We start from the raw sequence: 26,702 nt of genomic DNA on the forward strand, positions 1-26,702 counted from the left end.
GATCTATTTTTTAACACTTGAAGCTCATCTCGGACCCTCACTTGACGAGGCAGTCCCATGTTGGGGCCCCAGACGCTCACATACCTCCCAGTTTGAGGCTACTGAGCACTTGCGAAGTGTAGACCGGCTGTGTTCGTAAAGATTTATCACTTATACAGACTCACTCCCTAAATGTTCTTCCTCTCACACTCCCTCTCTTCTTCTACCTCTCCTCTCACTTTGCCGTTAGACCTACAGCCTTCTGTTGCCCTCCCGTCTATTTGCTTTGTCTGCGTAACATTTATCAGTTCATCTCCTCCAGGCCAGGCCTCTGGTATCTGTTACACCACCTGATCTCCCTCTGCGTACACGTCCATCTGTGCTGCTATGACGACTGTCTGTAACCACTGCGACCCGTCACCCTCACACACACAAATCACTACTGTAATGTGACCACCAAACGCTACACGCTTAGAAAGACTGATCCATATATACAGACACACACAGACAGCATTTTGAACCCATTGCGAACACAGATTTTAGAGGAAGCATTAGCATGCACAATCACATTACCAGGAACAGCAGATAAAGACAATATTGGCTGTATTTGATTAATACACTACAGTATATTTGCATCACACAGCTAAAGCTACATTGAGAATATCCAAGATGGTCACCAAATATGGCTTGGGATTTTGATTTTGATTTGTTTTATGACTTTCCTTAAAAACCTGTATCACAATTCAGACTTTAACGTCACATCGTATCTTATTTCTAAGCAAGTAGGGATGGTTTCGGGGTGGTTAACTAGTCATCCAACAACCAACCAGTCAATTGGTTTGGTTAAAGTGTAGAGTTAAAGGAGTAGTTCACTTTTAAAAAAAAACTTTTGCTGATAATTTACTCACCCACATGTCATCCAACATGTCCATATCTTTCAACATGTCCAAAGAAATTATGGTTTTTGATGAAAACATTCCAGGATTTTCTCCATATAATGGACTTCATTGGGAACCAAACGGTTCAAGGTCCAAAAGACAGTTTCAGTGCGACGACACCAGACGATGACATCATGACTCGAAAAAAGATTTGTTCATTTTGATGAACGAGTTCGAAAAGGAGAGTCATGAACGCGCATCACAGAACAGAGCAAAGTGAGCGTTTGTGCTTATAAAACTTAAACTTTTTATTTATTTTCTAAATGACCAATCGTTTCGCTAGATAAGACCCTTATTCATCGTCTGGTGTCGTTTAAAGCCCTTTGAAGCTGGACTTTGTTCACCACTAGGCAAGTAACGTGCGCTAACAAAGTAAATAGGGTTCATTTTGATTTCACGCCGACTTTACGAAACCATGGCCATAGCCGTCTCTAAATGAATAGTCTGCCATTTGGCTGGTTTTCATAAAAAAAAAAACATTAAACCACACAAAACACTTTTTATATTTATATTAAAATAGCATTATTACATTAACAATAATTTCCATCAAAACAAATAACAATTAATTACTCTTTTATACCTTTTATAAATAAGTTACGTAAAAAGCCAGAAGAGAAATGCATCATTTACAAACAGTTATTTTATAGCTTTACAAGATTCCAGAAGCAGTTGAATGCACAGACGAACATTTGGGAACAGCAGGCATAAAATGACAGAGCACTCATACCGCCCCCTACAGGATGGGAGTATTTCACTGTAACCTCATTACGGCTAAACACAATCTTCTTGTTTTCATATAAATATTGAATTAGGAACTATTTGACCGTGCATCTACTACCAACATGCGAACATTTAGTGCTTTCAGCACTTAATATTTGATAATCTCCAGTGTACGATATTCCAGTGTTTTGCACTAATTAAATATTGTGCACGATTACTGAGAGATCCTTACAAGAAAGTACTGAGGCGGTACCATGGTATCAGATTGATTACCATATTCATATACCATGGTATATACATGGTACTCCAAAGTACTTCAATGAATACCATCATATTACCATGGTACATGTTCAAAAAACTGCTTTGTAAGTGCTTTTACTCCTCAATTTCATATCTAGCCAGCTGATATTTTGCCATTTAATAAACCTGGAGTGTTTAAGTAGCTTGAAAATGTACAGATTATACGTTTTGAGATGAATTCGTAAAAGTTATTTGTATTTTATACTTTTCTGGAAGTCCTGAGCTTCATTTCCCCAGTTGTTTCGCTCTTTGAGAGTCCAAATTCAAAGTCATTTCATATATTCCAGTTTCAACTTCTTCCATTTGCTATTCCAGCAGTTCCTCCAGTGGATAAATAGTCCAGTTGTCTTCAGACCCAACCACCAGTGGGTCTACATCATTCATTGGCAATTGAAGGCTACTTTGACTTTCCCCAAGTAGCTAATCACTGATTTGAGCCAGATCCTTGGCCAACCAGTGGTTCAAGTCAATATTGCACCGCATTTGGCAGTTGTTGAGCTGAATGAACCGTAATTGTGCCGTGTTTTAAATACAGTCTCGCTATTTGGCAGGCTGTGTTTGTGTCTGTTTGGAATCCCTTTTAAGTCCATGCTTACAGGATATCCTGAGTACGGCCAGCTCCCGTAGTGCGAAGATCGCAGGACTGGTGACCTCCTACGACTGCAATGGCTGATGGGAAATGTAGTTCATGGGATCTTATTTGGCAAAGATCAAAGACATTTCCAGTTATTATAAAAAGATTTCCAGTGTGTCTCTGCTATATCCTGTGTGTCTCCACCCTGACTCTCAGCTTTGTGGTTGCTCCTGGGACTTTGGCAGCAATTCAGAGTCTTTGGTCTGCTTCAGGACATGACCCTGTTAGAGATGGAGATTAATTAGATTTAAATTGTAAAAGTTTGGTGAAAGCTGCAGTGTGTCATTTCCGCACCACTAAGGTTATCAATCTGAATTGCAATCTATTGAGTGTTCTCATCCAACGAGGTCTATATTTATTATTTTTGTAATTCTCTCTGGTGACTCTAGTTATGCAGAAATGACACAATTCAGGCATGTTCCAATAACCATAATATAATATTAGCATTACATTATCATCGCTCTCATGGAGGCCTTGCTCATCCTCTTCCGATGTTTCCGCCGTCGCTTCCGCGGGGGCTGGAGAGGGGGCGGAGTCTGTGGGGCTGAGGGGGTGGTGGGAGGAGCGCTCGGCACTATGGGATAATGAAGAAAACAGAAGACAAATGGAATGCGTTAGGAGGGTTTTCGGATCAGCGATGAAACATTAACCTCACGGTAGCCATCATAATATCAGGATCACATTACTTTGTTGACCCCTGACTTTATATGCTACCTCTGACGTTAAAGAAATAACAGGAAAGAATAACAGGAAGCAAGTTACTAATCACAACACGTGTACACACACACGGACTCGATAGACAATCAAGACACTGACCTGTTTTTTGTGTGCTTGTCTGTTGATGGCTGACTGCTTGCGTTGTATGTTGGTGAAGCTGATGGTGTCGGTGGTTTTGGTGACGAAGATGATGTTGTGTTTCTGGCTGCTGCTCACTTTTCTGCATATTTTGATTATTTGCTTCTGATTGGTGGTGGTGGTGATGTTTTCTAACTTCTGATTGGTCAGAGTGATGACTTAGCACTTCAGATAAGCCACTGGATTGGCCGATCACCTCAACGTGGCTGTAAGTGCTAAAAGTGTCTAATTGGCTACTGTGTGGCATGCTGTGCCCTGATTGGACGGGATTGTGGGAAGCATTGTATTTTGGTTGCTGTGGTGTCGTTTTATCCTGTGGTTGCCGTGGTTCTGCCTGTTGATCCTCTTGCAGATGTTTGTCGTAATGCTGTTGCGTCTTTTTCGCCATGCTGTCGCCACTGTGTTCAGATTTCACCTCCTCAGTTTGTGTAGCGTCACTCATCATGTGTGGATCTCCTAATGTGGTTTGTCTGGTGGGAACATCTCCTCCGCTCACATGAACTGCTGTGTGTGTGAGTGTATGATGGTATGGGCTTTGTCGGTAGCCCTGTGTGTGTGTGACGGTGTTTTTGGACTGCCATTGTAGTTCCTGACTCTCTTTATCCTCCAAATGGAGCCTTTGATTATGTTTAAGTTCGTCATGGCGATGTAGTTCCTCTTTTGATTGGGTCTTTGGTAGCGTTACTTTAGGGGGGAGTCTGGGCGGAGGAAGAGGTGTGGTCAGGAGCCGTGGGCTGAGCGCCAAAACGCGTGATTGACAGCTACAAGTCAAATGGTCCTCCACGGGTATGACAACCTTCTCATAGACTGGTTGTCGGTTGATATACTGGATTTTCGTCATCTAGACAAACAAAAAGAGATATCAAAATAATGCTAACCATTAATTTCTGAACACAAGAATACTGTTCCATTTCTAATTTCATTGAACCATTTTTATGTTAGCATGTTGCTAAGCTAACAATGTGAAATACTAATTCGCATAAAAAAAAAACAATATAAATTTGGGGTAAAATAGTCCGTTTCTAATTAGACTCCACTATTTTCATGTTAGCATGTTGCTAAGCTAAAAATGTTATACAATAATTACAGTGTTAGGGAGTAGCTAACTACAAGTAGCGACGCTAACTAACATTTCCAGTAGCTTGTCAGTAGCTCAGTGGCTTTTAAAACAGTGTAGCTTTTCCAGTGGAAATGTTTACAGCAAGTGGTTTATCATGACCAAAAGCTACACTTCGTTTTGCACAATGGATTGAAGCAGCACAACGTCATCTTCTTATTTAATTACAAACTAAAATTGTTTAACTGATATCCATTGTTTCATCGCGCATCTTACAGTTATTGAGAAAAGATCGTCTGATGTAAAGGAAGTAAAGGAATGGGTTGACATAAATCAACTAGCAAAGGTTTGTATGTAAAGGTTAGTAAAAGTCATTTTTGCAAATGATAGATTAAAACACTATTTGCGTCAAAGACTTCACATACAGTTGAATAATAGCCTTTGTAAATTGATTAATTATCCTGCTTTACTGCACTCTGCATCAAATGTCTATTTCTGATTTTACGATGACCCGCCATAGTTTAATCCGTCTCAGCACAGCTTTAGCAAAGCATCTGTCGCTCATCTGTCAATCTGGCATCTGTCCGTGCTTATGACACGACATAAAAACACATATTCTGCATTAAATAGCATATTTCTAATTAGACTTAACTATTTTAATCTTAACAAGCTAAAAATATAATACACTAATGAGCATAAAAATACACAGTACACATAAATATTGGGCAAAATAGTGTATATGTAATTAGATTTAACCATTTTGATGTTAGCATGATGCTAACAGAGTGACACAAATAAGTATATAAATGGAGTACACACAAATACTGGGTAAGATACTACATTGGTAACTAGTTTTTTATTGACATTTTAAAGTATTGAATGAAACATTAGTACATTTTTAGTTAGTTTTAGTTTAGTTTTAGTTAGTTTAGTGTAGATTTACATTCAAGCTATTTTAAAGCATTACAAAAAAAAAAAAAAAAAAAACAAGGAAAAAAACTTTTAAATATGTAATTTTGTCCTACGGAGGACAAGGAGGATCTTGTTGGATGATTTTTTTTTTCACAGATCCTGGTTTTGAATTTTGCCAAAAGAAAGGCCTTATATATTTTAGAATACTTTTCTGTTGTTCAGAAAGGGCTAAAAAGTCATTACACCTGCAAATGTTGTAAACTTGCAAATGAATACCTGTAATTGTCGTGTTTCAATGGTGACTGGCATGCATTGTACAGTGCGTGTGTTACAGCAGCCTGAACAGCGCTGCACTTCCACACACGGAGGCCATAACAGGAAGTTGGCGTTCCGTCGGTCCAGCATCGCGCGGGTCACTTCCATAACTTCTGTTCTCACCTTGCACATGGCCTGCTGGGCCACCTGAACATCTGTGAGAGAGATAATGGAGACAGTGGTTGATTTAACGTTTATACTCTCTATCATTCCCACATTGCAGAAGCCAGCCAGGATGGAAGTTAGACGAACAAGACTACAGACGCACACTATAATTCATCCTCTCAGCTCTGTCAGAGTGTGTTTGTGTATACAGACTCAAGGCGCACTTGACTGAAAGCGAGCACTCAGAGTCAGAGAGGAATAGATAGAGTACATGTGCGAAAGAAGCGTGGGTGGTAAAATTGAGCTTTGAAACTTGTGTGTGTGTGTTTGAGGGTGACCTAAGGACATGTGGCGAGACAGGACGAGACAGAATCAATCATAGAGACGCAACAGCAGACTCCAGGCTCATAGACGCACATCTCACACACTCGCACAAACACACAACAAAGCCACAACACCATTGTGGAATGGAGATGCCACAGTGTCTGAAAATAATCGCCACAGACTGGAAATATATTGAAATTCTGCAAGAGGACAATGATGAGGAGACGGGAGTGTGGAAAAGAGACAAAGAGAGGAAGGGCGGGAATGCTCGAAGACTTACTAAGGCTTCTGGGAAGACGTTTGTGTGTTCCGTTAGAGTGCATCTCACTCTCGGGTATCTCATCGTCCTCTTCTGAAAATGAAAGACAAAACGAAGGAGGGATTAAAAAATATGAAACATCGTTCAGCAATTTGGGTAGTTAGTTGACTTTAGTTATCTATTATTTTTCTCGATGTGATCAGGTCTTTCGTCTAGTCTAGGATTGTAAAGATCTAGATATTTTCCAAATATTACTTGTATATGGTTTATTTTCTCATTTTTTCTTCTTATAGTCTTGTACTTTTGAATTTCAGTATTGAATTACAGTATTTTTGTACTGGGAGACTTATAAGGAGGACATATATTTTCACCCATTAGAAAGATACTTTAGTTATGTAGTGTAAAAATACACCCACTCAGACAGTAGTGAAACGACCAATCACAGTCTGCTTTTTTTTCATATTACACTATATACGGTATACGCTGTTTGCTGCAATGTGAACCTGTACATATGACTACATTTCAGTTGTGCAACTGTGTTTTGTCTCTGCATGTCTCATCCTAAAGACCTGGAGTTGCCATTTGAATCCTCTTGATTCCACTGTCCTGACATCTTGCCGTAAATCTGATCAAGGCCTGTCAATGAGAGACTGGTATTATAGTCCTCGTAGTAAGGGTCAAAACATTGTTAAAGCTGGCTAAAATGCACACACACATACAGATTCTGCTATTGGGAACAATAGTGTAGCCTTGTGTTTGTGTCCCTTCTGTAAACTTAGAGCTGGACTGGGCTCAAGGTCACTGCTATTGTGCCTGTGAGGGGCTATACACGGCCCATTCATGTAAATATTACCATTATCCACACACACACATTCCAGACCCCTCAATCTTTCCTGCCTCACCTTCCTTCTTCAGCACAACCCAGAAAACACACACATTCCACAAATGACGAGACGTTTACTTGTTTGAAGTAGTTCTGATATGGGGTTTTCAATGACTTATGATTGAGAGTAAGACAGCCAATGCACGATAAAAAGCCAATATGCAAAAGAATTATGCAACCAAATATACTATAAAGTAAATGGCAAAATTTGTGTACACTAAAAAAATTGTGTAATGTGTATACATTTTTTTTTATATAATCTTTGCTTTTCAAGTATTTCATGGTGATTCTGGAAACCTTTTGATCAGATATTGTATTATCTAATCTATATACAGTATATATGAAGAGTTCAGATGCAAAAGCCTCTAAGTGCCATTTTAAATTTTCTTCTAAAATGATCATTTTTATCAAGCTTGTATATTTAAGTTCAGTAATTTCACTTAAATGACAATTAATAGGTAATCTTCATTGCCATTTAAGTGAAATTACTGAACTTAAATATACAAGCTTGATAAAAATGATCATTTTAGAAGAAAATTTAAAATGGCACTTAGAGGCTTTTGCATCTGAACTCTTCATATATATATATATATATATAATGTGAATATGGCAATATCCAAAATCCTTGTCCTTGTGGGGCTTCCAAAATGTAGGGTTAGTATAAGGGGACAGAATATACAGTTTGTACAGTATAAAAATTATTGTCTATGGAAAGTCCTACATAAAACATTGTATGGTATCTGTTAAAGGTACGGGATCAGCTTTACCTACGGATTCTACGTCTAGAAGTCTCTTCAGATCATCTACGGATGAGATCGGGCTGTTCATCACTAAATCCACCAGAGATGGAGGAAGAGGGTCACCCTTATGAAGAAAGAGAGAAAGAGAGAGAGAAATGGTCAAACAGGTTTCTGAACAGACACTAACCTGTCTGGGTCTGAATTTCAATAACACACACACATTTATAGCCAGACGTATTGAGTGCAATAACAATCACCTGGCTGAGCACAGACATACGGCACATGCTGCAGAGTTACAGAGAGCATGTGTGGACAGTCGCTGTCCTTTATTAAGCTGCATTACTCATAATCAGGTCAGTGCGTGTGATGTGGTCAGTGTCATGTGGCCGAAAAACAATGGGAAAATAAATACATAAATAAAACATTGCCATAACCAACCATCCATTTTTCACCTCCACACAGAGTTCCTTATATATACACTCACCTAAAGGATTATTAGGAACACCATACTAATACTGTGTTTGACCTCCTTTCACCTTCAGAATTGCCCTAATTCTACGTGGTATTGATTCAACAAGGTGCTGAAAGCATTCATTAGAAATGTTGGCCCATATTGATTGGATACCATCTTGCAGCTGATGGAGATTTGTGGGATGCACATCCAGGGCACGAAGCTCCCGTTCCACCACATCCCAAAGATGCTTTATTGGGTTGAGATCTGGTGACTGTGGGGGCCATTTTAGTACAGTGAACTCATTGTCATGTTCAAGAAACCAATTTGAAAATGATTCGAGCTTTGTGACATGGTGCATTATCCTGCTGGAAGTAGCCATCAGAGGATGGGGACATGGTGGCCATAACGGGATGGACATGGTCAGAAACAATGCTCAGGTTGGCCGTGGCATTTAAACGATGCCCAATTGGCACTAAGGGGCCTAAAGTGTGCCAAGAAAACATCCCGTACACCATTACACCACCACCACCAGCCTGCACAGTGGTAACAAGGCATGGTGGATCCATGTTCTCAATCTGTTTACGCCAAATTCCAAATTCATAACTATAATTCATTCAAATAAACGTAATCTGCCGCACTGCTTTATCTCTGTGTCTGATTCAAAGCGGGCAGAATATTCTAGATCTAACTGACGGAAATACCCTTCTGGTCAGCACTGCAAACATCAATAGCAGCTTTATGTTACGGTATGATGTCACTACCATGAATATATGAAGAGTTCAGATGCAAAAGCCTCTAAATGCCATTTGAAATTTTCTTCTTTAATGATGATTTTTTATCAAACTTGTATATTCAAGTTCAGTAATTTCACTTAAATAACAATTAATAGGTAATTATCATTGCCATTTAAGTGAAATTACTGAACTTAAATATACAAGCTTGATAAAAATCATCATTAAAGAAGAAAATTTCAAATGGCATTTAGAGGCTTTTGCATCTGAACTCTTCATATGCAAATGTCACAATACAGTCTTACAATAATTCGTAACTATTTTGATATTCCGAGAGGTAGGTTCATAAATTGAACTTCAAACTTTGTACGCAGTTGCACACTTGCAAAACAGCTACGTTTTCTTGTGCAATCAGGTTGGAAAGTGAATGCTTGTATCTATGCCAGACAGATGTTTAAAATGAGTGTGAAATGTATTGTAATCTATTCATTAACTCACTTATGTGATGCATTCTCAATGTGGCCACAAGGGGCACTATTACTAGACCTTCTGTAGCCCCACCCCCTTTCTGTCTTTCCAAAGCATGGGAGGATCTTACAGATTTATGAATGAACCGTTTTTAAAATCTGCCATTTTGTTCCACTTCAAATGTTACAATGCTCATGATTACTTCCGTTAACCACTTCCGTAAATCCACTTCACTAGCTATTACTCTTTGACAGTGATGCCGTATAAGATACAGAGCTACTGCAAAAACTGAAGTTCAAACATAATATTCTAAAGATGGCTGTCCCTTTGTTTCTCTAGTGCACGGTTAGTCATCTACATTCAGTTATGTTTTTCAAGACAAATACAGTAATGGTGGAGTATTTGAAGAGAATATCACTGAACATGCAATCATAACAAGAGGATTTACATATATATAACCCCTCAGGTCCTACTCGTGCAACTCTGTGCGGGCCTTGAACATGGGTTTCCAGCATGGGAGGCAGGTGCTCTAACAAGGATCTTTAGTCTCTAATGTCAGTCTACTCATACTAGCTGGCCTCCATTACATATAGAAGCCTTAAAGGTACAGTACCAATAACCTTATTCATTTAAGAATCGGGGTACAAAAACATGGAAAAACTAAATTATGACTGTATCTGGTGCAAAACTCCCCCTAAAGGCCCGTTCACACCAAGAACAATGACTAAAAAGTTAAATGTAACAATAAAAAGTGTCCAAATCCACAATAACATTCCATTTATTGTAAACGCACAGCAGTTTTATTGTCCTGCCACTTTAAATGCTCAAGCTCTTTAGAGTCAGCTAGATTCTGATTGGCTGTCAATATTTTTCAGCTGACAAAAATATGAAGTGATTACAACGATATCGTTGTTCTCTGTCACTAGCGTTATAATTGTGGTGTGAACTCTGCGAATCTAATTCTTAAAGCAGTGTTTCACCCACTGTCAAGTGCATGTGTGTGTAGTGCTGTCACATCTACTGATCCCATTAGGATGACATCACTCCCATTTGCCACATGCCATAATGAATCATGGGATAAAGGAATGTCAATCGTTCATCCAGGGGAAAAGTTGAGGAGGAATGGGGTATAATTATCGACCTGGATTGCTATACACACACACACACACAATGAAACTTTATAGGCCGGCCACATGGCAGTCAGCCATTACAGAGTTCAGACATAAAGAAATACTGTATCCATGGAGTGTCACCCACACCTGCACATACACATAGGTCGAGTAAACAAATGTATTGAAAGAAGGATGAAAAGAGCTGGATTTTATTAAAAAAAAAAGTCTGAGCAAGCTTTAATAATCATGCTTACATGGAGAGAACTAGATTAAGTATTATATGAAAGGATAAGCACAAGCACAATAAGGTCGATCCATCTTCCCATTTTCCAAAACTGAGTCATTAATTCAATGCAGATCTAAGCACGCACTTCTCAGGTGTTCGGCTCGGCTTTCATTCGCTCGAATCCTGAGTCATGTCTGCAAAAGCAATTTCGATTTTTTTTTTTTTAATCCCTCAGGCCATGACACATGTCTAATGAGAGCAACTCAAAGCCCAATCATCTTATGCGATTCCATCCACACGTCTGTACCGTGCCGCCTAGATTATTCCTCTCTTATATAACTTAAACACAAGACTTATGATGCATCAGCTGGAGGACCAAAATCCCATCAGCTGTGACCTTTTAAACTGCGAATCGAGTGCTCCGTTTTAGAGGGTAGGCCTAACATAAGGTTTATGGGTTTTTTGTAGGTTTGGCGATGATGCAATGGTGATATTCAAGAGACGGATTACAGAAACATCACAAGGAGATTTAGGTCTTATAGTGTGTGTGTGTGTGTGTGGATCTCGATTGATGTGCATGTCAAAAAGACCTTTTCATAAAGGTCAGGACACATATGTGAGAATATCTGCAACCCAATCAAGATACATTAATGATTCTGCTGAATCTGTTTTGAAAACGGATGGTTTTTAACTTTTCCCCCGCCATTAACGAATTTTCCGTCTATGACGGAACGCTTCTCCGCCATGAATTTTCATTGTTAAGCAATGTGTCCACTAAAGCGTTTTTTAGCCAGTTGACAACATTGGCGCAGGTTTTTTTTTCAGTTGAGACACTATTTGTGTTATGATGAGGAATATCCGCGGAACTGTTACTGATTTTGAAAATAGTTTGTTTCTAAATTTATAACATTTTGACAAAATTTCACGTATTTGCTCAAGTACAAGTTTTGGTTGAAGAGATGTGCTTGTTGTCATTTGTTGTACAACCAAGATGTGGCAATTGGTCAGGGTTGTTTTTGCCCCGCCCCTCCTCCACTGTGATTGGAAGGATGAGTAAAAAGTGACGAGTAGAGCCAGACCGATATATCGGCAGGCCGATATTATCGGCCGATATTAGGCATTTTCCAAACTATCGGTATCGGCAGTTATAATGGCCGATAAATGAATATTTCAAAAATAAAATAAAAACGGACGAAACACGCTTGAACCATGTCATGAGTGTTGGAGTTGTATAGTTTGTCCACCAGAGGGCACTCTACACCGTCCCTGTTGGCAACACTCGTTGAGTTGGTCACGATCCATATTTTGCTTGAACAACAATTAAAAGAACACCCCCATCAGTTCTCTTAACTCAAATAAGCAAGACAAAATTTGTGACTATCATGTCCAGTTTTGCTTCAGTTAAATAAGCCAATAGTGTTATATTGAAAATGTATATTTTACAATTTGCAGTATGACATTATCCATTGCTAAATGCTACAAAGCTAACCACAAAGCTAGCTAATGCCACTATCATCAGTCTGTTCTGTTGCGATAATAAATGAAACAAGTTTATTTTTAAAAATGCATTATCATATTATTTTAGTTAAAACTCATAAATAACTACAAATAACTAATGTTAGGGAAATCTGTTAAGGTTGTGTTGCGCATTTCTGAAAAAAAAAAATAATATATCGGCCGATATATCGGATTTTAAAACCAACAAATATTTGTATCGTATCGGCCTTCAAAATCCTTTATCGGTTGGGCTCTAGTGACGAGTGCTGTTATACCCAAAGTTGAACATTCTTCAACTCTCAGCGACTGGTAAAAAAACAGCCTTGTCACGCTGCTGGCGTTTTAAAAATGTGGCGCTTCCATTGAAAACAATTGGAAAAATACACTAGCATCTTGAAAAAAAACAACTTTATGGTGGACACACAGCCTTAGGCTCTGAGCGTTTATTCCATACTGAACTCTACAAGCTCAGTGTTTTTTACTGGTTGACGAGAGGTGAAGAATGCTCAACTTTGGGTAAAACAGCGCTCATTGCAGTCACTTTTTACTCAGCCGTCCAATCACAGTGCAGGAAGGGAGGGACAAATACCCTACTAACCAATCATCACATTCTGCTTGTACAAACGACTACAAACGACAACAATCTCATTCTCTTCACCCAAAACGAGTGCCAGAGCAAATATAGCCGTGTTTCCACTGCAGGAACTTTCCCCAGGAACTAGGAACTTTGGGGTGGTACTCGGCGTGTTTACACTGCAGGAACCAGGGTCTAAATGTTCCGGGTAAAAATGTAGGGTAGTACTTTTTTCAGAGTTCGGGAACTTTCGGGGTGGGACTTTTGCGCTGAACATGCTAATTGGTTAGCATTACGCGCATTGTGAATACGCTTTGGGTGCTCGTCTCTTTTCTTGCCATTTTGTTAATTACCTCGTTAGTAAACCAATGGCGCACAAAAGCAGCACAGCTTGAATCTCCTCCATACAAAACTCAAAACGCGCTCAAAACTCAAAACAAATGCGCAGAGTGGGTTGGAACAGTCGTACGCAGTTCAACGCCACTACATTTTCCCGCCCCGGACTTTAGTCCGTGGTGTAAACACAGTAAGCAAGCAGTCTGGGGCAAAAAACTTTTCCTATGAAAAAAGTTCCTGGGACAAATAGTTCCTGGTAATTGCGGTGGAAACGCGGCTATAAGCATTGTGTTGACATTTTTACATTCAGTAACAATCTATTTGCGAAATCAGATAACAGTTCTGTGTATATTCCGTATCATTACATACGGCGTTTCAACTGAGATGCAACTGAACTCAACCTTCTCAAATGCCCACAGAAAGACGTTTTCAGCAGAGCACTAGCTAGCTTTGATGGACACCTTATACAGTAGGAGGCGCTATGACATCTGAACGAGTGCAGAATCTTTGGATAAAGACAGACGAAAAAGAGGCAGAGACAAGCAATAGAAGCAGCTTTTGCACATGTAAAATAACGTGATTAAACAGCATATAAATCAAAACTGCCTAATGTTACTGAATGAAATGTTGACCCAGGAAAATGTGTAGGACTGCGAAGTTGAGGGTGTTGATGGACTCAATCTACTCCATCTATGTTTTTAATCATTGTTCTCAATATGATCCGGGAAAAGTTTTTGACAAAATACGATTTTCTCAGCTTTTTGTTCAAAATGTTGCTTTTTTTGTTAAACTTACCCACATTCAAGTGTTGATACATTTTATTTTATTTGTTTAAGTATGCATAAGGCTAGAATAAAAGCTAAAGCTTGTTCCAGTCTGGATATTACATCTCAAAATTGTGAAGATCGCTATTCATATTAGGGATCGTGATTGTTTGTTATATAAGATTGAAATTTTGAGAAGATCGCCCACCTCTAATTTAAATACAGAAAATGTGCACTATCATTGATGGAGCAGCCCAATATCAACTGATATATAGCCTACTGTTTTATTTTTTATTGTTAACAGGATTCCCACACTAATTAATGTCTAGACTTGGACTACTAAATAAGCTTTTTTTTTTTTAATTTAGACTGACTCACTGACGAATAATTTATAGAGATTTGAGAATCGTCTGTCAGTTATCAGATGATTAAAAAATAATTTTCGTTAAAACTTTAATCAGACCATACTATGACTTCTGATTAAGTTGTCGAAAATTAGTCTGGAAAATACAATTTCAAGTTCCACTCATAAACATAAAGTTTCTTTATTGCCATTTATGGTTCCATCAAGAACTTTTAACATCCATGGAATGTTCACATCACTGAAAGGTTCTTTGAGGAACCAAAACCCCCATTATTCTATGGCTTTCCTGAAAGGGAAAAAACCGTCTATGACCTTTATTTTTGATAGTGTGCAGAGGACCTTCTATAGGAACTCACAGGACTATTTTAATACGGCTAAATGCATACTGTAGTGTTAAACTTAAATGGACAACATAATTTGGGTTTAAGCCGTGACAGTGATGCTCTTGGACAGAGTGATGGTTTTGGCAGTGGATCATCTGGGAATCCATCCAATACACATTAATGCTGGCAACACGAACTGTGGATTTGTTTGAGTTTAGAATTGCAGACATAAACAAATACAGATAGATTAAGCATCAAATCTAGCAGGGTTTCTCTGTTATCGGGGTCCTGAAGGGTGGGGGCCCTGCACTTTGCGGCCAAAATACGCAGTCAGGCGTGCTTATGAGGGCATTTGTTACAGTTTGCTTAAATTTCATCCTCGAAATCAAGACAGTTAAAAGTGATCTGTGAATGCAGCTATTGTTAAATGAGACATATAAATTAAACTCCAGCTGAGACAGAGAAACCGAGCGTGACGTCAATCAGGTGAAGCTTACCTGCGCGCGACCAGACCGCAGGCACGCCGCGAGCGCCGCGAGCACCAGCAGCAGAAGCCGCGAGCTCATCATGCGCGCACATCCAACTGTCTCTCTCTCTGTGTCAAACACACACACACACACACACACACACAGAGAGCCGCTCTCAGCTGCAGGAAAGTTTATTCCAGAGGGGTTGAGTCACTTTGAGCACCGCGCCAGCTGATCCCTTTTGACATTTAACGCCGTATGCGAAATCTCCACAGTCAGAAATCACATAGCTATTAATGATATACTTGAAAGAAAGGAGAAAGAAAACCCACAAAATCTCCACTTCAGCTTAAAATATCAGCTTTAAATATGTCCAGATATGTCCAAAATATGTCCAGTGTGTTGACTCCAGAAAATAGCCCATGCGTAACTATTCCAGCGCTGCAAGTGTGCACCTTTCCCTAGTCAGTGTGGCAGCGGTTGTGCGCGTGCGAGAGCGTGTTTCTCAGGTGCTTTAATGCCGCGCTGTGCACTTCGCTCTGGCTTCAGCCTTAAACAACAAACCCAGCCCCCTGCGCTCTGATTGGCTCTCGGTCCGCTCGAGGCTGGACGAAGCTTCCATATAAGGCAAGTGATTAGGAACGATTCTGCGGGGATGAGGGTGGCTCTTCATACATGACCTGACATTCTCAAAGTGTGACTTTTATTTGAAGAAAGGCAACAGTTTTCCCACAGCCACCTGTTCTGTCTTGTTTCACTGGAGGTTATGGCAAATAGTTGTGAACTGGGAAGTCACACTGCATTGGACAATCCAAACTGATGATGGTGGTAACATATAAATGCCTGAATCTCATGGAACCGGTCAAGAATGTGTCTGGGTTATATTTCACTCCAAAAAAACCTAAAATGTTTATAATAATGTATTTTTCTTAAAGAAAATTAATCTTATTTGAGGACCGTTACGATTTTTTTTTTTGTATTCTACATCTGTGACATTGTTTTCATAACAATAAAGCATGTTTCCTTCCCAAATTCTCATTAATCTGAAAATGTCTGACACACACACACACACACACACACACAAAAAGTGATATTTTATTTCATTTGTAAAAATTTGAAGAGTTCAGATGCAAAAGCCTCTAAATGCCATTTGAAATTTCCTTCTAAAATTACAATTTTTATCAAGCTTGTATATTTAAGTTAAGTGATTTCACTCAAATGGCAATGAGAATTACCTATTAATTGTTATTTAAGTGAAATTACTGAACTTAATATACAAGTTTGATAAAAAAAATCATCATTAAAGAAGAACATTTAAAATGGCATTTAGAGGCTTTTGCATCTGAACTCTTCATTTGTTTTTACAAAAAAAGGTGTTTTGCACCATTAAAATGTGTTGTACTTTCTTTTTTTTTTTTTAATTTTCTGAAAATACTTAATTTTCTGAAAATAATGTCACAAAAGCAAATCTTAAATGGGTCTAAACCTGGATTTTTTCTTTAAATTTGGGGTGAAATGTGATCTTTAAAATGAACTAATATACTATATAATATATATATATATATATATATATATATATATATATATATATATATATATATATATATATTAATACTATAATATTAATAATAATAAAAATAATAACATTTAAATATAATATAAAATAAAATTATTACTACTACTACTATTAGTAGGCTAGTATTAATAATAATTATAACAATATTATTATTATTTTATACATTTTTTTTACATTCAATTAATCAAGGACGGATATAGATATTGTTTGATATTGAAATATGACTCATACCCAATTTTGTCAAGCTTCCTGCGAGTCGTCCGATAAGAAGATCCTGGGAAAACATTAGTTTGATGATGTGTGTTACCATATATATCTTTTTAGATATAAATATATTGCCCAATAGAGAACCAAAAAAGTGAAATGAATCAGCAAATCGACTGATTTCACAAGGTTTTTTAGTTTCGGGATTTCCAGTTGAAAGATGACATCATAAAAACTGAAGTCATCTCCTGAGAGACCAAAGGCCCGAGCACCAAGATTAATAATAACTATAACCATAACTATATTAGCACACAATATCATTGTGAAATCGTCCACCCATCTCACTGTAAACAGTGTTTGCCAGCTTTTCTTCTTTCAGAGAATCAGACATCACACATCCCGGGAGGTCAGAGGTCACAGGGACACGCCGCCCCCTCTTTGCTGCAGCAGCAGGAAGTGACATGGGCGTTTGAGCGTCTCTAGGGGGCTATTTATAAACCCGCTGACCTTTTCTGTCCGCATGCAGCGAGTGATTGACATGACACACGTTATTGTGAGCTGCAGGATTACAGGTGACAGGTTACTGATCACCTAAACTGACACACAAATTACAGTTCTTCACAATGGACAGATCAAGTGCAGTGTGATTCAAACATGAGATACTGTAGATGTAGAAGAAGAGAAACAACAGAGAATTTACCCAGAATTATGGCAATATTTATTTACACATGCGTTGTTTTATTGCTTGCTCTTGTGAAAAAGAAGTGCACTTAAAGGGATAGTTCACTTTGAAATTAATTTTTGGTATGTTTTAGCTTACCTCAAGGGCATCTTTGTTTCCACAGTATTTTCAATTTTGATATTTTTAGGTCAAACCGTTCTTGTCTGTCAGTTTCTGTCAGGAAATAACAAGACAATAAGACAATAAGGAATAGGCAAAATTATGAAAATATGTATATATATATAAAGATGTACAGGTGAAAAATTTAGTTTTAAGGACCTGAAAATGCAAACTTTTGAAAATGAGTTTCAAAGTGCATGAAAAACGACACCATTATCATCTTTGTGAAACTACAAAAAAGTGAATTTGTGAAAACGGTGACATTATACGCATGTGTATCACATTTTCAGTCTATTGGCCTGTAGTGTTTCTTTACAAAGTGACATCGCCATCTACTGGCCTGACATGGATATTGTAGCGTTTAGTCGTTTTCACCGATCCGTTTGAAACGGGGATCGTTTTGACAATGTTGTGAAAAATGTCTGTACGTGAAAAATGCAAAGAAAAAACGTTTCGGTTTTTAGTACATCGCTGTCGTGTAAACGTACTCTAAACGTGACCAAAAAACATGGCAAAAAAAGGCAATTTGCCTATAACTTGACCTTGACTTCATCGCTGACCTCAGGTGACCTGGAGTCACCAAGGGGTTACAGTATTGCTGGAGTGTACTGTAAAGTAGTATATAGTCATGCAAAAACAAATATAAGGTGATGTCATTAAGATAAAAACATCTGAAAAACAGTATTAGTCACTTGTGACACGCAATGGCAGAGTGTTCTGTCTGTGCTGTGCAGACAGTCAGACCTGGTGTGTGTGTGTCACTGCTCTCAGTGCAGATTATGTCCTGTCTGGTTGTCTGATTTGATTGATAAAGCCAATTTTCATCCTCCATTAGATGGCCAGCCAAAATTCCTGAATTCAGCGTGCAGGCTTTGAAGAACGGCTCCCACCCCTCCCCGACCGCCCTCCACCCCGCCAGCGGCCGTTTCTGCCTTTCCTTCAGTCTCAACAGAGGTCACTGCAAGAATCCAAGTTTTTCAAGGAATTTTTCAGTGAAATCCAATCTGAAAGCAGAGGGAGGGTCTGCCACAGAGCACAGATGCTGGAATAAGGCAGGATTGAGGACACAAATGTAACATTTATAGTTAATATATCATAATGAATAGGACAAAGCACTATGGAAATGAAAATTATTTATGAATGCAAAACCAAATTTATTACTAAACATATTATAAGAAAATGTGAGTGGAGTTTACCAATGTAGGTCCTTTCTTCAATGTGAACTTATTTTTTTATTAAATAAAAATAACAATATTAATAATAATATTGTTGCTGTTATTAAATAAAAATATAATAATAATAGTAATATTTTTATATTTTTATTTAACAACAACATTAGAAATAATATTAATTATAATTGCTATTATTAAATTATATAATAATAATGTTTAATTATAAATTATTGTTATGATTTATTTATTATTGTTGTTGTTATTAAACAAGATAATATTATAATTATAATAATAATCATTATACATTTTTATTGCTGTTATATTTCTATTTAATAGTATAATAATAATAATAATAGTAAATTATAATTATGATTGTTGGATTTATAAAATCATAAAGATAATAATACAATTATTAATAATAATATTGTTATATTTTAACAACAACACTCATAATAGTGATAATAATAATAATAGTGATATTATTAATAATAATAAATAAAATATTATAGTAATAATAAGTTATCATAGTCGCTAAATAAAATAAATATTTTTAATAAATTATTAGGTATAATAACTATTATTAAAAGGTATAACAACAACAGAAATAGTAATAATTATTATTAAATTAAAATACAATAATTAGTAAAATAATTATTTTTACTAAACTTTTATAATTATAAAAGTTTTAAAAATTAGTTGAATTTATTTTATTAGTTGTATTTGTGGTGGGAACAGAATTGCAAATATGAAACACACACACACACACACACATATATCTAAAGGATACAAGAACTGGTGTGGAATTTCAGGCTTGATCTTCTGATTGTCTGGGAGTTTTGGCTGAACAATGGTGAGCTCATGGCCTCCATGCTGTGAAGTTCGCCTTGCTTTCGTTCTCAACCCACTTCTTTTAAAACTGAAGGGTGGCAGGGGGAGCGGAGGGAGGGAGGGGGTCTGTCGAGAGAAACGGCATAAACGGACGGGTGGGAGTGAGTGGCATCTGTTTGTGCATTGTATGTGTTTTCCCAAATCAACAGCGGAGGAAATGAACGCAGCAGCTAAATATACAAACATCACAATGAGCTAGCGAATAGCAGCTGCACGCGGGAAGACTAATGCAATGAGTATAATAGCAGATGAAGACAGCCAGCGGATATGAGGATCTAGTAATGAGTGCGAAGAGATAGATAGACGGATGGATAGTTTGATGATGTTGAACTGGAGGTCAAGGAGAGAGTGGAGAGCCAGGTAAATGGAACGCTACGCCATCGGTTGCTAACAGTGACACTGTGTTTAGGAGTTTGTATGTGATCATCATAGCAGCAGGTCATAAGGGAATCACCGTTCCAGGCTGGAGGAGAAAACAGGAAGCTGTGCTGATGTTTTTTTTCCTCTAACTAGTGTTAATGTGGACCTGAGGTTCTGGACTCAACCCAGTGGTCATAGAAAGCCACAAAAAGCCTCACTGTATTCCTCATGCTGACCTGGACAGAATCATACCTTTGCAGCTGTCTGCAAAAAAACATCCATAAGTAGTAATTTACTCAATTGCTTTCTCTCCTCATATTTGCCAATCTGCCCTTTTAGTTATTTATTGCTCTACCAAAGTGTTAGATTTTGCAGTAGAAAATCCCAAATCAGATGCACAACATATAATGAACAATAAACACAGTATTTAATAATCATGGAAGGGCCATACAAAAACACGACGAACATAACTTCAATACGAGACAAAGACGAGAGGAGAACAGGGTTTAAATACATGGGCTGATGATGATTAACAGACATGAGAACAGGTGGGGATTATTCAAAAACCATAGTAACAAACAAGAACTCAGGCAATGACCATGACAGTAGCTACCGCTTCTGCAGGGTGCGTCTCTACGCTGATGAATGTCTGGGGATGAAGGGAGGGTGGGAGCTTTGGAGTATAAGACACCACAGAGACAATGATCCTAGGAACCAGTGAGGTGAAGAAGGTGGGAGGAGTCAAGGCAGAGAAGGATAATGCAAAGCCCAGCCAAGATGAAGGCCCACAGAGGAGTTGACAGAGGGAGGAGCCATGGAGGAGATTTTTTGCTGACGACACCCAGGAGACGACTGGTGGAAATGAAGGTGATGGAAATGGAGCCCAGGGGGGCAGATGGAGGGCTAATAGGACTGGGCGACACTGATGGTCCTGGAGGCCAAGGTGGAGCCCAACGATGAGAGGCCAAGGTGAAGCCTGGGTGCCTAAGGACAGAGGTGGAGCCGGGGGGACTGAGGACCAAGGTGGAGCTGGAGGAACTGCGAAGCAAGGTGGAGCCAGTGGGACTGAGGAGCAAGGTGGAGCCAGTGGGACTGAGGAGCAAGGTGGAGCCGGAGGGACTGAGGAGCAATGTGGAGTTGGAGGAACTAAGGACCAATGTGGAGTCAGTGGGACTGAGAACCAAGGTGGAGCCAGAAGGACTAAGAACCAAGGTGGAGTCAAAGGGACTAAGACCAAGATGAAGTCACAGGGACTAAGGACCAAGGTGGAGCCAGGGGGACTAAAGACCAAGGTGGAGTCAGATGGACTGAGAACCAAGGTGGAGTCAGTGGAACTGAGGAGAAAGGTCGAGTCGGAGGGACTGAGAACCAAGGTGGAGCTGGAGAGACTGAGGAGCAAGGTGTAGCCGGAGGGACTGAGGAGCATAGTGGAGCCAGTGGGACTGAGGAACAAGGTGGAGTCAGAGGGACTGAGGAGCAAGGTGGAGCCAGTAGGACTAAGGACCAAGGTGGAGTCAGTGGGACTGAGAACCGAGATGGAGCCGGGGGGGACTATGGACCAAGGTGGAGTCACTTGAATGTGTTATGAGTTTCATAAAAGAAAGCAACTTTGAACATTTCTTCGTCATCTTGCTCTGACCAAAGTCATTTGAACGAACTGGACACCATAATTACGACTTTCCGGATCGTAAAAACATACTTCCCAGGAGGACTTGAATGCAGAATATGTCAACAATGAGTTGCTGGCGCTTCTTCAGTACCTTTCTTGTTTGATTCAATGATTTCTTGTTTGAATATTTACAGGTCGTTAAAACAGTTTCTTCCTGTTTAAGTGGTTGGTTCTGGTCAATTTTAAGTTGTAAAGTGGACCAGACGTTATGATAATTGCCCAGACTCTCTAGATGAAGTGAAGCTTCACTTCCTTTCACTATCTAAATGAAAACAAAACTCTTATCAATTAATGTTCCACCCATATGCCATCAATATTTTATCTAAATGTCCCTCTTGGTCATACAAACAGATTAATTGTGATCATTGATATCCACAGAGTGACCTCACAGGGGTAAATCTCATCTAGGGGTAAATCTCCTCTGTTGATGTCCTGCCTCAGATAACATCCAGTCTCTGGTTACGTTACATGCACATTCTTACCCCGATTATGCTTAATAAACCGACAATGCACATGGTCATGTAAACATGCTAACCCGTTTTACTTCAGCATAAATCGATAGGCACAGCAATATTTTTCCCCCTTAACCTGATTTCTCCCCGCATGTAAACACATTAACCAGCATTAAGTTGAATGAGCTTTGTTTGATATTCCAGTCTTGTATATTGGTAAAGCCTGGAGGTGTAGTTTAATCTTCTATTGTAGTTTAATCTCCTATTAGCAATCTCTTGTTTCATTGAGGTTTGGAAAGTTTGGCAACATTAAGGTCAAATTTCAAGGATATCTTTAAATTAGTGGTTTGTAATCCTCGATTAAACCAAAGCCAACATGAAATCTACTCCTCTGATAAAGGACACTCCAGCCTCTGTTCTAGCTTGAGCTTGTCATATCAGATTTCTCACATCTTCATATCTGGCTTTCCGCCACTGCGGCCAATGCATGAACAGGCAGAAAACCTCTGGCAATAAAAATGCTTGTTTGTACACACACACACATGCAAATCAGATTAAAAAAGATACAGGTTGAGTTACACAAATATAGATCTCTTTCACCTGTACATCTGAAATTCATTGCTGAATGCTTAATGCAAGATGATTCAAGACTAAAATTGGAATTATATTCTCTAGCATGATTATATTGGTATTATATTCTCTAGCAGTCTAGCATGTCTTTGGCGTGCTCATGGACTTGGTGTTAGTTTAGAATTAAATTGGAACAAGTGCATCAAAATCAGTCAAATGAGCAAACAGATCAATCTGGATTTAAAGGTGAATTACTTCAGTGTAAAAAAAAAAAGAAAAAAAAAAACTAATGCGAGATATTTTAACTCCCCACCAGTGTTTTTTTTTAGTTGCCAGTCTTCGCCAACATTTTTGTCAATTTTCACAAAATTTGGAAAATTCCAAATAAATTCTTAAAGTTTTAAAATGTAAAAAGAAATATAAAAAAATGCAAAATGAAGCAACAATTATGAGGAAAAGGTAGCAACTGTGAAAACAATAGTTATAATTGTGAGGTACTGGCACAATTGCGACATATAAATGCAAAATTGTGAGAAATAGATATAATTGGCACTTGTAATATATAAAGTCACAATTATAAGAAAAAGTCGCATTTCCAAGAAATAATGTTGTAAAATTGTGAGATATGAAGGCAAGAAGTTGCGATTGTGTCGCTATGTGAAGTCCGAAAGTCAATTAAAAGAAATTATCTTCTTATTAATGTTCTGAGGAAACAGACTTCCACTGTTCCCTGCAAAGTATATTTGACAGTAAATGGGAGAGTTTATGGGTTAGTCTCTTAGTTACTTAGTAAACTTGCTGAATTTGTGGATGAACGTTTGTCATGCAAGTTTGGAAGGTTTCATAGCTTTGCATGAGGAAATGGTGTCAGGTTCTTGATGAATAGGCAAACCAAGGTGTGTTCTCTGTGAGTGAGGGGTTGGTCTTACCGTAGAAGCCGGGGCCACTGTTAAAGGAATTGTCCCAGAGGTATGTTCACAGCTAATGAGAGGGCAACCTCAAATATTCAGGGGTCAATCTGTATACACACTCTCTACTCAAGTGAGAACACAGGTAGAAGCTAATTGGACAAATTGAGAGCTAAGAGCAAGCTATGTAATCAGATCTCAAGGGTACGCCCAGGTAAAGAGGCCTTTATTGGTCAAATTACGAGCCGACGCTGGTCCAAGTTGAAGTTTATGGCTAAAGTTAGCCTCAGGGTCACAGGCTTTCTTGCTGAGAGAATGGTGGCTGATTGGATGGGAAGTGGAAACTCGGCACTGTTGACACCTGCTGTCATTCAAACTCAGTCCAAACCTCACACACCAACAATATGAGTTTGATAAAACATTTTGGGCTCAAAATGGTTTTATGTCTGGAATTTTTCTAAAATAGCTTGAGCACATATAGATAAAGTAACCTCGGGAGATTCTTGTATGGCACTTTTATATTCCTATATAACTTTTAACCATGCCGGCATTTCAACGCTTTCTCACAACCAATTCGTACGAATTTGTACGATTTGTCTAAACCCTAGAGATGGGTAGGTCTGGGGGCGGGGTTAGGGGTAGGTTATTCGTACGAATTGGCCAACTCGTAAAATATGTACGATTTAGCAAAAATCTGAGTGAGGTCGTCTGAGTGAGGTCGTATGAATTCGTACGAATTAGACGACTTGTAAAATACGTATGAATTGTTGGAAGATCGGGCATTTCCACCACAGCAAAAAAAGAAGAAAAAAGTGCTTAAAATTGTACATCAAAAATATAGACATCAAATGAAAAGAAAAAGAAATATCGAAGTAAATATCAATATAAATCTACGCAAAATGTGTGAAAGGCTTGAATTTTTACACTATACCGTCACTTACCTTAAAGGAGTAGTTCACTTTTAAAAAAAACTTTTGCTGATAATTTACTCACCCCAATGTACAAATAATTGTAATCCAAGATATCCATATCATTCTTTCTTCAGTCGAAAAGAAATTAAGGTTCGCTTGATAAGACCCTTATTCATCGTCTGGAATCAGTTTGCACTGAAACTGTCTTTTGGACCTTGAACCGTTTGGTTCCCATTGAAGTCCATTATATGGAGAAAAATGCTGGAATGTTTTCATCAAAAACCTTAATTTCTTTTCGATTGAAGAAAGAAAGACATGGACATCTTGGATGATATGGGGGTGAGTAAATTATCAGCAAAAGTTTTTTTTTAAAAAAGTGAACTACTCCTTTAAGAAATGACAGGATTCCTCTGTGATATTGGAAATTAGTGGACATATTAAAGGGTTAGTTCACCCAAAAATGAAAATTCTGTCAGTATTTACTCACCCTAATGTTGTTCCAACCCCGTAAGACCTTCGTTCATCTTCGGAACACAAATTAAGATATTTAAGATATTAAGATCTCCTGCATACAGTCCATAGGCTTCTTGAGGGACTGGCTCTTGCTGTCCCCGAAAAGTCATTAAAGACATCGTTAAAATAGTCCAAGTGACTACAGGGGCTCAATCTTAAGTTTATCAAACGACGAGAACACTTTTGTGCGCAAAAAAACAACAAAAATAACGACTTTTTCAACTATTCACTTCCTTCTCCATGAGCCTGTAAGTCAGTTAACGTAGTGTGATTGCGTAGAGCTACGTCACACGTAGGCTCACTATTGGCCGACGCTAGTCATGTGTGTGTGATGCGTGTGACGTACAATAACAGAAGCTTACGCTATTAAACTAGTAACCTGACTCGCGCAGAGGGAGAAATAAACGAATAGTTGAAATAAAGTCGTTATTTTTGTTGTTTTTTGGCGCACAAAAGTGTTCTCGTCGTTTGATAAACTTAAGATTGAGCCCCTGTAGTCACTTGGACTATTTTAACGATGTCTTAATGACTTTTCGAGGACAGCAAGAGCCAGTCCCTCAAGAAGCCTATGGACTGTATGCAGGAGCGATCTTAATATCTTAAATATCTTAATATTGTGTTCCGAAGATGAACGAAGGTCTTACGGGGTTGGAACAACATGAGGGTGAGTAAATACTGACAGAATTTTCATTTTTGGGTGAACTAACCCTTTAAGTGAACTAATGAGAGTGTGAAAAATGAAAAAAGTCAAAAGCACCTGTAGTTGAAGAAAACTCCCATATATCTTCATTATGAAAATTTATTGTGGACAAATTAACCAGTCAACTCCCAACTTAACCCAGGAACCCAGACATTCCAGCGCATTCATCTGAGGACGGCGCTCTGGAATTCGTTGGGAGAGAAAAACAAATCACCATTTAATATCTCAGCAGTGTCTCTTGGAGAGTATGCTTTTTTGATTTGCTGTGTTTGGCAGACGTAAGACTGTAGTATGAACATGTCCGATTCAGAATTGTAGAATTCATACGTAATTTATATCGTCCCCCTCCCTGAACCGTTTTGGATGAAGGTTTTAACTCTCACAGGTGGCTGCGTGTTGGAGGCATGTGTGACTTAAGATCTGAGAGGTGTGTTTTAAGGTTCTGGGGAAATTCCCAGAGCTCGGAGGGTCTTTCTCTCTCAAATCATGAAAACTCTGGGAGCATCCGCTCCACTGTTCTCTGCTTTCCTGCTACAAGTCATCAGAGGTTGAGGAAAATGGTACCTGAGGGAATACAGGGACTTTGGCCGCCCTCACTCGT

At 38.6% G+C, this 26,702-nt stretch overlaps 1 protein-coding gene and 1 long non-coding RNA gene across 4 annotated transcripts in view; both read right to left on the reverse strand.

Annotated features, from left to right (window-relative positions):
• Positions 1-1,409: 1,409 nt before the first annotated feature.
• On the reverse strand, positions 1,410-18,033 carry pdgfba (platelet derived growth factor subunit Ba). 3 transcript variants are annotated; one of them, XM_089117408.1, is made up of 7 exons: positions 17,938-18,033; positions 8,049-8,145; positions 6,420-6,491; positions 5,672-5,865; positions 3,388-4,267; positions 3,022-3,145; positions 1,410-2,792 (listed from the first exon to the last, which is right to left on the reverse strand). In XM_089117408.1, exons 2-7 carry the CDS (start codon positions 8,107-8,109, stop codon positions 2,780-2,782), a joined length of 1,344 nt encoding a protein of 447 aa, XP_088973534.1. In that variant the 5' UTR covers positions 8,110-8,145; positions 17,938-18,033; the 3' UTR covers positions 1,410-2,779. The 3 variants fall into 3 exon arrangements, with proteins under 3 accessions (XP_088973534.1, XP_039550840.2, XP_039550842.2); XM_039694906.2 differs by lacking the exon at positions 17,938-18,033 and adding an exon at positions 15,368-15,868; XM_039694908.2 differs by lacking the exon at positions 17,938-18,033 and having other exon boundaries at positions 8,053-8,121.
• A 1,702-nt stretch (positions 18,034-19,735) lies between these two features.
• The window catches only part of LOC148995833 (uncharacterized), an 89,566-nt gene continuing 82,599 nt past the window's right edge, over positions 19,736-26,702 (reverse strand). Inside the window, exon 3 of the long non-coding RNA XR_016145628.1 lies at positions 19,736-20,084. This is a non-coding gene — a long non-coding RNA (uncharacterized LOC148995833). The remainder of the gene's footprint in view (positions 20,085-26,702) is intronic.

The sequence above is a fragment of the Pimephales promelas genome, chromosome 2 (assembly GCF_988280905.1).
Source record: "Pimephales promelas chromosome 2, fPimPro1.hap1.1, whole genome shotgun sequence".
In the NCBI taxonomy this organism is placed as follows: Eukaryota; Metazoa; Chordata; class Actinopteri; order Cypriniformes; family Leuciscidae; genus Pimephales; species Pimephales promelas.